At 40.1% G+C, this 13,654-nt stretch overlaps 2 protein-coding genes across 5 annotated transcripts; one reads left to right on the top strand and one right to left on the bottom strand.

Annotated features, from left to right (window-relative positions):
* Nucleotides 1–6,293, top strand: spout1 (SPOUT domain containing methyltransferase 1). The gene is made up of 12 exons (XM_041960076.1): nucleotides 1–58; nucleotides 155–194; nucleotides 909–1,022; nucleotides 1,112–1,271; nucleotides 1,361–1,450; nucleotides 1,524–1,573; nucleotides 2,310–2,440; nucleotides 2,797–2,869; nucleotides 3,001–3,099; nucleotides 3,283–3,385; nucleotides 4,040–4,187; nucleotides 4,348–6,293. Exons 1-12 carry the CDS (start codon nucleotides 11–13, stop codon nucleotides 4,432–4,434), a joined length of 1,143 nt encoding a protein of 380 aa, XP_041816010.1. The 5' UTR covers nucleotides 1–10; the 3' UTR covers nucleotides 4,435–6,293.
* Nucleotides 5,896–12,904, bottom strand: st6galnac6 (ST6 (alpha-N-acetyl-neuraminyl-2,3-beta-galactosyl-1,3)-N-acetylgalactosaminide alpha-2,6-sialyltransferase 6). 4 transcript variants are annotated; one of them, XM_041960077.1, is made up of 6 exons: nucleotides 12,828–12,904; nucleotides 12,314–12,392; nucleotides 10,630–10,824; nucleotides 7,743–8,155; nucleotides 7,347–7,454; nucleotides 5,896–7,213 (listed from the first exon to the last, which is right to left on the bottom strand). In XM_041960077.1, exons 2-6 carry the CDS (start codon nucleotides 12,335–12,337, stop codon nucleotides 7,027–7,029), a joined length of 927 nt encoding a protein of 308 aa, XP_041816011.1. In that variant the 5' UTR covers nucleotides 12,338–12,392; nucleotides 12,828–12,904; the 3' UTR covers nucleotides 5,896–7,026. The 4 variants fall into 4 exon arrangements, with proteins under 4 accessions (XP_041816011.1, XP_041816013.1, XP_041816012.1 ...); XM_041960079.1 differs by having other exon boundaries at nucleotides 12,707–12,834; XM_041960078.1 differs by having other exon boundaries at nucleotides 12,700–12,833.
* Between the last annotated feature and the right edge of the window lie 750 nt (nucleotides 12,905–13,654).

Below are 13,654 nucleotides of genomic sequence, written 5' to 3'. Positions count from 1 at the left end.
CTGTGTGAAGATGTCTACCGACGTTACAGCAAAGAGAGCCAAAATAGTGTCCCCTCAGGTGCTGTTACAGTATTGTTTTACCTAAAAACTTTACCTAAAAAGGACTTTGTGCTTTTCTCTGTCTCATATGCAATACGTTTGTTGGTTTTTACAGCCCGAGGAGAGGGTGGACTGGAAGAAAAGGAAAACAGAAAGTGAGTAAACAGCTAGCTGAGGCTACATTTAGCTAACATGGTGCTAGCTAACAACTTTCAGCAGCATGTCCATCAGTTTAGTTTGACACTTAAAGTACAGTACGATCTTTTATTCGTTATAACGCTAAGATGAGGGCGCTTTTAAGTGTCTTTGGTCGAGAATTGATGTGTGGATTTTGTTTGTATTACATGGTGTCATTAGATGATTAAAAGAATGAGAGGAAAATAGTCATTTCTGTTGCACAAAACCACGTTTATTTTTCTACAGCTTTTAGCAAATTTTTGCTTTTTTCCTTTATCGACTGGCTACTTTCATCTATGCAGACCTCTCCCTCCAAAGTCCCACTAAAGCCATCGCACCATCGTCAAATAATCTGCCAGTTATTTTCTTTATTAATGCTTTTGTCTAGAAAATGTTAGTGAATGTTGAAAAATGCCAGCCATAGTTTCCTAAAGCTCAAGGTGACATCGTCCTCTTGCTTGTTTTGCTTGTTTTGCCTGACCAACAGCCCAAAACCTAAAGATATTCAGTTTATTATCACATAAGACAAAGAAACTGGGACGCAAGTCACAAGTAGATATTGCCACAGTTTAAAGGGTCATGAACCAATAAGAAAATGCTGCCTTAGACCATTAATTTGGGTATGTCCTGTCTGCCTACACACAATATATCCAATTTTCTCACCAATGTCTTTGATTATTCCCCAATAACAGTAAAGGAGGCTCAGAAGCAAAGGAAACAGGCCAAGCTGATCAAACAGTTGGAAAAGCAGAAACAGCAAGAGGCTGAAGAGAGAGCAAAACTTGAACAGAGCCAAAACAAGAACGGTAACCTCACTATCATTTCATGGATTGCTGTTAGCCCACATAGCTGTGGACAGGTGGTGTAATGTGTGATCTGTACATGTTTGTCTTAGGTCGGGCTTACACAGTGAGTGTGGCCCTGCCAGGCTCTGTCCTGGATAACGCACAGTCCACTGAACTGCGGACGTACCTGGCCGGACAGATTGCGCGAGCCTGTGTCGTGTTCTGTGTCGATGAGATCGTTGTGTTTGATGAACAAGGGGAAGATGTAAAGTAGGTTACTTAGGAGGTACAATTCACTGGTAAGCACTCCCTTAACCAATCAGAAAGCTAATAGAGATTTTTTCCCCTTCATCCCACAGGAGCGTTGAAGGAGAATTTAAAGGCGTTGGGAAGAAAGGACACGCTTGTATTCAGCTTGCCAGAATACTTCAGTACCTGGAATGTCCCCAGTAAGTAGTAATATTATTTTAGGATCACCAGTAATCAGCCCATATTTTGATCATATCTCTTCTTCTCCACCAGGTATCTGCGCAAGTGGTTTTTCCCAAAGCATCAAGATCTGCAGTATGCTGGTAAAAGTCCAAATTTCCTATTCTTTCATTCATTCACAGCAGGGAATTTCCAAAGCAGACAGTGTGAATCCATCATCAGAAAAAGACAACTGCACCCTTCCCAAAATTTGAGACGTTGGCACATGAAAAGTATGCCAAATTAGCTATTAACAGTTCCTGTTTGCAGTGTACGCATGCATGTACAGATAACTATCGTTGGATCGCTTTGATGCTGAAACAAACTTAAAAACGTGATGATTCTTATGCAAGTTCCGGAGTTATGAGGAGCATATTCTTTTTGTAATTTCTAAGCAGATTTATCATTGTTTATTACTGATGGATTATTGAAGATATATCCATAGAAAGTGTCAGTTGCACTGAATCTAAAAATATGCGTATCTTGTGTGTGTGCTCAGATTTGATTAAGTTATGACTCTGAGAATGATTTCACTGCTCCACAAAATGCAGCAAAGGAGTACCTTAATTGCCTGTATGAGCTGTATATCAGAGCCACTGCTGCACCTTAGGCTGTTGGTCCTGCTGATAAGCGGTCCAAACTTCAATCACTAACCAGTTATATTTCAAACACTGGCATGCACCTGTCTCCCCTCACACTGTATTGTTGGCTCATGTCTCTCCGTCTGATTATTATCTGAATACCATATCTGGGTAGAGATTAAAATGTAACACAGGCCCTTTGATGAAGGCAAAAGGAGACACATTTTCACAAGTTATTGGTCCCTTTTTTTTCTACCAGGTTTGCTCAACCCTTTAGACAGTCCTCACCACATGAGGATAGATGATGAGTCAGATTACCGGGAAGGGATAGTCCTCGACAGACCGTCCAAACAAGGACAAGGCTCATTAGTCAACTGTGGGATGAGAAAGGTGAGCATGTCTTAATGTAGGTTGCTGTCATCAAGGTGTAGACACTACAGACTGTAGGACTGCAACCAACAATTATTTTCATTCTGATCAATCTACCAGGTATTCTCTAGCTTAATCAATTATAAAATAACAGAAAATAGTGAAAAATGTCTGTAAAGCCCAGTGCAACCTAAATATATTCAGTTTACTATCATAGAAGACAAAGAAAGCCAGAAAATATTCACAATTAAGAGGCTGGAACCAGTGTTTTTGCCATTTGCGCTCAAAAAATGACCCAAACAATTAATCACTCATCAGAATATCTGAGGATTATTATTCTGTCGACATGACTGAACTACATCCATCTGCTCCCGCAGGATGTTCGGATCGATAAACAGCTGCAGTCTGGACTTCGAGTCACGGTTCAGCTCAATAAGACACAGAATCAAGGTAATTTTGTCCATTCGACTGTGACCTTTTAATGTTTTATACACATTTTCTCTATGAAAAGTTCTATTAGTGCTCCAGATTCTGCACATTAGTTTAGTGTGTGTGTCCATCTGTCTGTCCATGATCCTCAGAGAGCAAGCTATACAAAGGTGTGGTGGTGGCTCCTCACGTGCCCAGGACTGAAGGAGGTCTCTACTGGGGTTACACTGTCCGCCTGGCGTCTTGCCTCAGTAGGTTTCCTGTGCTCATGATACAGTCTTATTACTCAGACATGTGCTCCAAATCAATTAGGAACATCTTGGATGATTAAGAGCCAAATAGTGCTTTTATTTTCATCTACTAAGTTGTGCAAGAATCCAGGCTTTGTCCCTCTGTGACTGCTTTGTCCTTATTGCTTTCTGTTTGTAACGCAGGTGCAGTTTTCACAGAAAGTCCGTATGAAAATGGATACGATGTGACCGTTGGCACATCAGAGAGAGGCAGCAACATCGACCAAACGGCGCTGTCGCCATTCAAGTAGGTTCAGAGCCAATAAGATGGGAGGGAAGTTGGAGAACTTTTTTATAAGCCGCGCTAACAGAATGGCAATGCTGGTCTGTCTGGTTGGTCCACTTTGGCCCAGGCTGAAATATCTCAACAACTGTAGGATGGATTGCCATGAAAGTTTGTAGAGACATTTGTGGTGCCTAGCGGATGAATCATGCAGACTTTGGTGATTCTCTGACTTTTCCTCTAGCGCCTCAGTGACGTTGCCATGAAATCTGGTACAAACATTCATGTCGCCTTTCGGACGAATTGTAATAACTCTGGTGATGCCTTAAAATCTCCACCATCATCAGGTTCAATTGTCCAATACCTTGTTTTATGGCTGAATACCTGCAAAATAATAACCTTCCCATCAGCCTCAGCTGTACTGTGTTTAGTGCTAATTAGCAAATGTTACCATCCTAACACGCTAAATTAAGTGAATATGGTAAACATAATACCTTCTAAACATTAACATGTTAGCATCGTCATTGTGAGCATGTTAGCATTTAGCTCAAGACACCTGAGCACAGTTAGAGCTCCTTGCATGGCTGTACACTCTTAGCCTTGTTATATCATATATCGTATATCGTATTTTGTTATTTAGTTTTATTAATTTAACCATTGCCTTTCTCCACTTTTTAGGCATCTTTTGATAGTTTTTGGAGGTCTCCAGGGATTGGAGGCCAGCGTAGATGCTGACCAAAACCTGGATGTGACTGACCCCAGTGTTTTATTTGACCTTTACCTCAACACATGCCCTGGTCAGGGCAGCAGGACCATTCGCACAGAGGTGACGGCTTATGACTTTATGACATCATTTGTTTGACCACAAAGCGTATTTCCACTCTTTGTATAAGCACATGCTGTACCTTCTGTAAGCAATATGGATTCAGCATGTGTGTTCTACTCACAGTGTGTTAATCTAGCTTTTTCTATTTTCTTCTCAACAGGAGGCCATCTTAGTTTCCATGGCGGCGCTGAGACAGAAGATCACAGCTGCCTTTTCAGATGTGTCCAATGGTTTATTAAAGAGTTAGTGATGGAAGAAAGTAAACAAAGACATGCTGGCAGACACTTCATCTGACTGGTGTTCACCATGGCGTTATCATTTTCCATAACTGCACCTTACAGTATTGCTTACTGTTAAAACAGCTTGTTCCTCAAACATCACATCACACACGGAGTGCAGTCAGTGCTTGACACCTGTCACATTTCATTTAGTCATCTCTCTGTGTGTCTTTGTTTCTAAATGCTCAACAAATTGTACATATTTAAATACAAATACTATCCACAGAACTGAACTGATTCGTATTTTTCAAAGCTTATTATTTGTTTTTCAATAACCAGTACAGAGCTTTTCATGAAACACTGCGCTGAGACCAGCACAACATGAACAAACAAATGGCACTGAACGTCTGAGTTAAACTTCCATCGATAAACACCACCGTCAGCTTCAGGTTTCTGAGTGAGTCGGGTCAAACGCATGCCTGCATTAAGAGAAAGTGACCCATGTGCTCTTTGCAATAAATGAAAACTGGATGATTTTGTAGTACAAGACGAGAGGCCTTTACAGCTCAGACTGTGTTGTGGATGCGATCACTTTCCAGTTGTCACGCATGCTGCATGCATCTAGCATTTAATTTTCCCTCATCAAGCAGAGTAGAGGTTCCCGGCAGAACCTCGCCGGCTTCCAAAGTGCATGAAGACGGAAAACTAGTTTAAAGAGGTCAAATCCCAGCAACACTTGGACTATACAGAAGTAGTATATAGTCTATAGAACTAGTTTAAGGTTCTATAGCCTACAGTGTTACGGTGGTTCTGACCTGACTATTTTCCCTTCATCAAGACATGATAGCCTGGTACAGTTTTCATTTCAATGGCAGGTTTATATGTGGCCTGCAGTTTTGTTGTGGATTATTTGCTGGATGACTGTGCTTTTGTGGAAGGGCTTCTTACACAGTTACACTGAGCAAAACCTGATACAACATTCCCACAATAAATCCATAATTTATGAGGGCCATACTGTTTAGCTGTTGAACCTGCTTTAGAGAGCTGTTTTTGGAGCCTGCTGTTTGTGGTGCTGTTGACTTGTTTTTAGTTTTATTCACACTTGTTTCTAATACTTAGTCTCCCCTCATTGATATAAAATTTCTGCAGCAGTGCGCGTTTGCATCATATTCATAAAATTTGAGTTTCAGCTGCCACGGTCTGTATTGCAGATATTGACTGTTCTTTATGGTACTCAGTTCACAGTTATTACACTTTGTATCACATAAAACTCTTGTAATGTTACTATTGCAGGCTCATATAGCTCAATAAATTTAGCAGGCAGTTTAATATTGGTGAAGTAGCATAACAGTCAGTGTGGTTCATATATTTTCTTCTTATTAAGAAAAGAGGAATGGCCTCTCCTGAGGATGAATATTCTTACAAAATATGTCTACAGAGAAATTCTTTGCAAAAGGCAATACAGTTTAAGAAATCGCACCCTCCTCTGCTTCATGCTTCTACAGTAAAAACTGCAATTTCAGTTTTAATTTAGTCGTGCAGCCCTTAGGGCAAAATACTGGTACATAACATGACCATGACGCATTCTGTGAACCATTTGAACTTGAGCTGCATGCGCTGAAATGCCACAGAGGTGAAAAGGTTTACGTTCATGAGGCAACGGTTCATTCAACAAGTTCATTGTCTACTTTTCATGAAAACATTAAAATTAACTAGTGCAGCAAAAATCTTACAATGAAGTGTCTTCAAATTGAGGATACATCAGGGTGAGACGAGCAGTTGAAATCACTTTGCAGATGCTGATGACATCCCTCAAATTGAAGGTTTCTTTTAATACAGATGAAAATGTGTGTAGCACCAAGTGCTGTAATCTTTTACTGAATCCTTTGTCAGATTAGTTGTCTTTACTTATAAATCCCTTGATTCACAATTTTGCTGATTTTAGACTGTTACTTGGTTGTTATATGGATCTTTGTGCTAAGATGTTAAACACTGATACTTTTGGGCTTTTTTGTATACAAATGCGTAAAAATATTTATATAATTCATCCTAAAGTGCTGAAAAGTACAGTTATGACATCGATTCAGGAATTGCGAAACGGTACCCAGCCATATTGCTCACATTCTTCACTGTTAGGCTCCAGTATACATTGTATGTGTGTGTGAATAAGCGATCTATGATTAATACTAATTACTGTAAGTATAATCTCTGTATAATGAAGAGCTAATAGAGTATAATGCTTTATCACATCTAATGAGATCGCTTGTTGATGTAATCCTGCAACACTGGAAATGGAATTGCATTTTCAGTACATAACAAAAATATTATAAACATGTAAAAATTCATCTTTTCTGATTACAAAAACACTTGTCGGACGGCCGCCACATGTATGAGACTCGGCCATCTACTGTGACAGAAAACATGCCCGGGCAGTCATTTGGTCCATTAATAGTTTCTTTTTCAAAGCTTTTCACCCTCGTGGCCATTCCTGAACATAGCTGTCATTCAGCTTGTGGCTTTTTGAAGAATCATTCAGGGGAAATTACAGTAAAATCCAGCTCAAAGCGCTTTTTTCATTCAGGCCTCTGTGGGATCTCTCTGCGGTTTTCACGAAAGTCTTGTCACCATTCGGGATGAGCGAAGGTGATGTTGTATTGTTTTGCCCAGCGTGCAAACACGTGTTTCTCTGTGATAAAGCGATGGTGGTTCCCTCTTTGGCCCGCCTCGTTCTGTATGTACGTGACACATTCATCAGACCCCCTGGGCTTGTAGTAGTGGTAGGGCATCTTCTTGGCTCCAGTTTTTTTTCTAGAGGAAGAAGGTTTTAATGTTATTAATTAGTTTAACAACCAATTGATGTGTGATTTTTAGTAATAAGCTGAAGGTTTGAGTGTGTTTTAAAGAGTCTACACAGGTTGATTAGTACCATCGTTATACTCACCCACAGTGGGACGGTGGAACCATCCCATATACTTTGATATTATCACATATCTCAATGGCTATGACCATGGTGAACCAGCCTGTGCTCAACCACGAGTGAGATTTTTGTCTGAGCAGAAAAAACAGCAAAACAAATGAGAATCAGAGTTTGTGAAAGAGACATTCAGACCAGATGGGGCTGATAAAAAATCAAATATGCTTCACATTATAGTATCTCCCCAAATAAGTAGACTCAGGTTCTGAATATAGCAGATTTAGAGACAACAGGAGTCGACCCAAAGTGCTTTACAGTCAGGGCAGATCTGCCTCAACACAGGTATGGTAAGAGGACATTAGAATGAAGTAAAGAAGGGACTCAAGGCAGCCTTGAAAGGTCTTTAAATTTGCTAACACTCACCTATCTCGTCCCGTCTCCCTTTGAAACAGGTTGTCAAACCTGCGCATCTTGCTGGCTGTGATAGTGAAACAAGACAAGTTGCTGTAGGTCATGCCGACTCTCTGGATCAATCTGTACAAGGTTCCTTTGGCTTCCTTTCCAATCTTGTTTGGGGGTCCCCAGAAGATGATCATAGGGTTGCTGTCTGCCCGGTGTAGGAACTCATTTGGCCTCCGGACCACCCTGAACACACTGGAGTGGGCTACGACCCTCAGAGAGGTCTGGTTCCCTACATCAGTCTCGTACCCCAGCGTGGGGGCGTCATTCATCCGAATCACACACTCTGTGCGGTCGATCTCTTTTCCTGCTCCAGTACCCAGGACGTGGCTGGAGCTCGTCACCAGCGCACACTTATGACAGCGTAGGGTCATATTCTGCAAAGGTATAAAAAGAAAAATTTAACTTTTTAAGTGAGTGTATTAAAAAGCAAAACCATCATTAATAGTGGGCTAGAAATAAAGTCCATCATTATACAGTGAGTGGGGCTGAGTATTCACCTATTCTTACAGTGTATTTATTTTCTTTCTTTTATTTTAAGAGCTCTAATTTGATGTAATGTTTACCGAGGGTGGAAACCAGTTAACACTACTGGGAAAAGTGAGTAATGTTTAAATAGCTATTTTCAGCATCATTTAAATGGGTGTAGGTCCATCATTATTTAAAATGATCCATTTTTAGCCACACCCGCAGTGCGGCTCCAGAGACGGCAATGTTGTCCACCAATTTATTCCAGACCGAAATATCATATCATAACAATACTATTTGGTGGATTCAGCTAACATTTTGTACAGACATTTATGGTTTCTGGAAGATGAATCCTACCGACTGTAGGGATCCCCTGAAGTTGACATTTTTGTTTTTGGTGACAACTATTGGATGGATTGCCATGATATTTTGAGCAGACATGGTGCCCAGAGGATATCTGCTAATGACTTTCAGGATTCGGTGGCTTTTAATTTAGTCACCCGGAGGTCAAATTCTTCCTTTTTTGCTGGAATACCTCCAAGTCAACTGAATGGATTGTCACACAATTTTATTCCGATATTCATGGTTCCCAGTGGATGAATCCAACTGGTGATCCCTTTGACGTTTCTTGTAGGGCCACCATGAGGATGACAGTTTTTAATCAGTGGTTCCCAACCTTTTTCCTTCAGGGACCCTTTGTCTATCATTGAGTAAACTGTGTGACTTATTTCATCGATATTATATTCAATACATAACAATAACAGTACAGAATACAATTGATACAATTAAACTGCATGTATTCTGTGTAAAGCAAGCAATTTGGATGAATTTTGAGCAGATTATTTCCTGTGAATATTGCATCAGAGATGAGTTTTCCTGATATTTTTAGGAACACTGGTTGTTTTAACTGCATACCTTTCTGACGCAGGACGAGGACATTAAGCAGAGAATGAATGCCATGAATACATAGCAGCTTGTGTTCAGGTCTCCACCGTGTCATGATCTCTGAGATTTCTGTAAATCCTTAATAATAATCTAAACTTTAAAGATAACAGTTTCATTCAGGTTTCTTCACCGAGATGAATGAAATGCTGAGATGTAGGCCAACTTTATATTTTTAAAAAAGGTTTTCTTACAGCCCTTAAACTCAAGAACTCTTTCCCACCCCCTGTGAGGCTTTGGCGACCCCTGGTGGGGGTCAGGACCCTCAGGTTGGGAACCAGTGGAGTAGTCTTTTGACGGCTGCTTTCAGCATCAGATTCTATATACAAGTGGTTAAGCTTATCATGAGTTGCAATCATTTATCTTTTCAGTTTAAGATCTCGACAAGCGGATTCTGTGGCAACAGCCAGAAAGAAAAAAAGCACACAAAGAAACAGAACATTAACAGTCTACTTTTATCTGGCTCATCTGGAGAGAAACCTCATGTACAGCTCACCTACATTTTCACACTGTATTCTTAATCTTAAATAACATGTTACATAAGCTGCAGCCGCCCACTGTTCCTGACACATTGACTTCCCACTGGTTTACTACTGCCTTTTGGTATCTTTCTGTATGCAGTGTTCACAGAACAGGTTGGCAGTCATGACTGAGCTGTGTGCAGGTTACTGACATCCTGTCACATAACATTTACATCCTGGATTGTGCACACTGTGTAAAAAAAGATACCAAAAGAAAGTGGCAAACCATTAGATACTAAATAAGCATGTACCTCCCCCTCATAACAGCAGGCAGCTTCAGGTTATGTAAGACATTAATTAAAATTAAGAATACAGTGTGAAAATACAGGTGAACTCTTTCTTGAGGACAACACCTCCCTGTTCTGTTTCTCATTGTGTGTTTTTCCTTCTTCGGGCAGCAGTGGCTCAGTCTGTGGGAACTGGGCTTGGGGACCAGAGCGGGGGCTGGTTTAAGCCCAGCATGTAGCAGCTGACACAGAAGTGGGTGGAGAAGGAGAGGTGCCAGTTCACCTCCAGGGGACTGCTGAGGCGCCCTTGAGCCTTAACCTTAACAACTTGGTGCGCTGTGCTTTGTAACAGAACCATCTGTGACATCTCTCCACATTAGTCACACGTGTACAGTTTTCTGCTTGTGTATAAAAATTTACTCAGAGTGAAAAGAAGAATTTCCTCAAGGGGACAAATAAAAACATTATTATTATTATTAATATTAGACTCCTGAAGTTAAGTTCACAGTTCTTGCAAACATACACATTTGCGCAATGCAGCAGTAATGGATATACTTCACTTCTGTTGCACCCTTCATCACCCCTCCACTGATATTTATAGTGACAAATCAAATTACATGCAAACTAGTATGAAAGTCAGACCCACTGAAATCAGTTCCCCATTTCTGTGTTCGTGTGCAACGTATGAAGTACCTTGTTCCCATAAACTGACACATAACCGTCTCTCCCTGCCCACTTCTTCAGATCTGTGTTCCTGAGTGCATGAGTTGAAGCCACATGGAAGGGAGCATAGACGTCATCGATGACATTGTTGGAGCCATACAGGATCAGCAGTGTCATGAGGACGAAGATGGCCGCCAAGATCACCATCCTGTGGCTCTGTTGTCCCTGCAGTGTTAACGACAGTGGTGAAATGTAGCTAAGCATTTACTCTTTACATTTACTGTGCATTTAACTGCATTGTTGTACTCCACTACATTGTACATCACAACAAAACTTTATTTAACTGTTGTAGTTATTAGTTACTTTGCACATTTTAACTGTGCACAAAAAACCTATGAGGACCGATAAGATATGATGTATTGTTAAAGATTAACTATCCAACAGTATAAAAAATTAGATCTGAAACCATTAGATCAACAAAAAATGAATCTGCAACCAGTCTGGTAACTGATTTATCATTTAACTCGCTTTTCATGCAAAAATGTCAGAACACTCTATGCCTTGTCCTGAATGATCTATTCATTCATTAATTATAACCACTTATCACATTTACACCATCAGGCAATTTAGTCACAAATTAACCAAACCTGCATGCAGGGTGGTGCGTCTTGCACCCCTGTGCCTTCCTTTGTCTTAAATTACAGTGAAATAATTCTGAGGTTGGACAAAACAAGTAACCTGAAGGTGTCATTTTGGCCTCTGGCTGATGGTGACGACATTTCTCACTACTTTCTGACATTTTACAGACAAAACAATCGAAAAATCAAGATCATAATCAGAAGATTAATCAATAATGAAAAATTGGTTGTATCTCTATATAAAATATATAGTTCCACCTCTACCAACTGCAACAGTAAAATGCTGCACACGCAATACAAATCACATCAAATTAATATACATGTATAATCTACATGTCCAATATCATTGACATATTCATTAAATATTCTGAATTAATTATATACATTTCTAACAATTCTGAGATTTGTTGTTGTACATACAGCTATATACCATTTGAGCCATGATCCTTACCGTTAGCCTTGTTTATATTTTTTAGCATGCTGTATAATTTGGATTTTGGACATCAGTTTATTGACATTGATCATTAATATTTGCAGTCTTTCCTACTTTGTGCTGCAGCTGCTGTCCAACAATTTCCCTCGGGATGCATACAGTTCTGTCTCATCTATCGTATCTCTATGCATAATAATAATCTAACAATGTTACAAGTAATAGGATAACACCCACAGAGTGAGTCGTGCTACTTTTGATGCTTAAAGTACATTTTCCTGATGATACTGAACATGTTGTTGTTATTATTAAACCTTTGTTTAACCAGATGGATCCCACTGAGATCACAAAATCTCTTTTTCAAGGGAAGATAGCAGCGTCACAGTCTTTCAAGCAGCAACGCAAACATTAAATATACACAAAACAGAACACACAGCAACAGCTCACATTCATTTTCAATGCAGGACTTGCATAATTACATAGTGGTTTTAGTGTGTTTACATATGTAAACAATCTGAATCCTTCTCTCACTGCTTGTAAACAATAATGATAATGATAACACCTGCAATATTCTCAACACTAGTAATACCAATGATGATGCTGATGATGAAGGGCAAGAGGTCTGAGTGCCACACCCTGGTCTTACCTTGCCACTGAGCTTGAGCCCCATGCTTTCTGATCAGGCTGTGCACCAACACACCGGCTGCGACCGTCTGTCATCATACCTGACAGGAAGAAACAAACATGGCTCACAGTTACTGCCGCTTGAAATCCGGCTCTGATGGTTTTTGGCGCGTCTTCCCGGCTGCTATCAAAATATTAGATTGTTGTATTATACATGTCAACATGACAGCGACGTCTCAACAATACCTGAAGTATTTACACTTATTCACACTATGAATAGATAGCGAAATATGCTAATTACAGTGTCAAAGCCTTGCTAGCTAGTTACATTTATCAATTATTTACCGAACGCCATATACACACAAGGAAATACAATGTTGTTATTTTGATTTAAAAAAACACACAAACATCCTACGCAGCTCTTCGCCGTCCGACGGTTTCTCCCTTTCTGATGATGTTTTTTAAAAGCCAAGACCCGCACAGTTGAGACTGAGGTAAAAACCAGCGCGACAGGTGAAAGTGTTGATCCGGTTTACCGTTTCATGGCCTTTGCGGTCCTGCTGTTTGACGTCTCCTTCCTCGCGCTTCGTCCCCCATCTTCCTGCACCACTGGCTGACGTCATCAGCGCGTCTCCCACTGCAGCACGGTGATGGTGCTGTGGGCCGTCCCACTCCACCAAGTTCCCTCCACCAGCCAATACAGAACAACAACAATGACATTTTAGGATATGCTTATTCAGAATTTAATAGGTTTACCCCATATCTGGGCTCAAATAATGCATCAAATAATGGATAATAAAATGAGGGCTTTTCTAAGGGATGTTCTGCATGGGATAAGGGATTTTAAGGAGAAAAGTAGTCTTAAAATTCACAAAAAATAACAAGTATCTATTAATTTGTACTCTAAAAAGGCCTTGATGAGCAAATTAATGGGTTCACGCCAAATCTGGAATTAAATAATTGGCAAAACCTCAGACAAATTCTGAGGCTCTTTGTATATGTATTAATGGGCTTTTTTGCTTGAATTAATGCTGGTCTAAGGGGAAAAAAGCCTTGAGATGTACAAATAATAATACAGGCACCGCTAAATTTGTGCCATGACCTACATTTTTCCCAGATTAAATCTGGGATTAATTAATATGTATTGGATAATAAATGAAGAACTTTTTAACGTGTTGTCTGCATGGAAGACTTTTGAGGGGTAAAAACGTGAAATTGACCAAATAGCTTGAAAGCCTGTGGCTAAATTTAAGGCTCAATTTAAGATGGTAACAGACAGTCCATTTTAAGGCAGTTTTACCCCTTAAAAATCCCCCAGTGCAAACAATCCATTATAAGTACCTTAATTACACAATTATTAATG

Source organism: Chelmon rostratus, chromosome 19, assembly GCF_017976325.1.
Source record: "Chelmon rostratus isolate fCheRos1 chromosome 19, fCheRos1.pri, whole genome shotgun sequence".
Taxonomy (NCBI): Eukaryota; Metazoa; Chordata; class Actinopteri; order Chaetodontiformes; family Chaetodontidae; genus Chelmon; species Chelmon rostratus.
Note: the sequence above shows the minus strand (reverse complement) of the source record. Positions and strands in the feature narration are given on the sequence as shown.

Coding starts and splice junctions, on each gene's coding strand:
- spout1 (XM_041960076.1), top strand. CDS start 11: ATGTCTACCGACGTTACAGCAAAGAGAGCCAAAATAGTGTCCCCTCAG. Junction 195..908: donor GAAGAAAAGGAAAACAGAAA/GTGAGTAAACAG, acceptor CCCCAATAACAG/TAAAGGAGGCTCAGAAGCAA. Junction 1,574..2,309: donor TCAAGATCTGCAGTATGCTG/GTAAAAGTCCAA, acceptor TTTTTCTACCAG/GTTTGCTCAACCCTTTAGAC.
- st6galnac6 (XM_041960077.1), bottom strand. CDS start 12,337: ATGGGGCTCAAGCTCAGTGGCAAG. Junction 10,825..12,313: donor GGCTCAAGCTCAGTGGCAAG/GTAAGACCAGGG, acceptor TTAACACTGCAG/GGACAACAGAGCCACAGGAT. Junction 7,214..7,346: donor GTTCCACCGTCCCACTGTGG/GTGAGTATAACG, acceptor TTCTTCCTCTAG/AAAAAAAACTGGAGCCAAGA.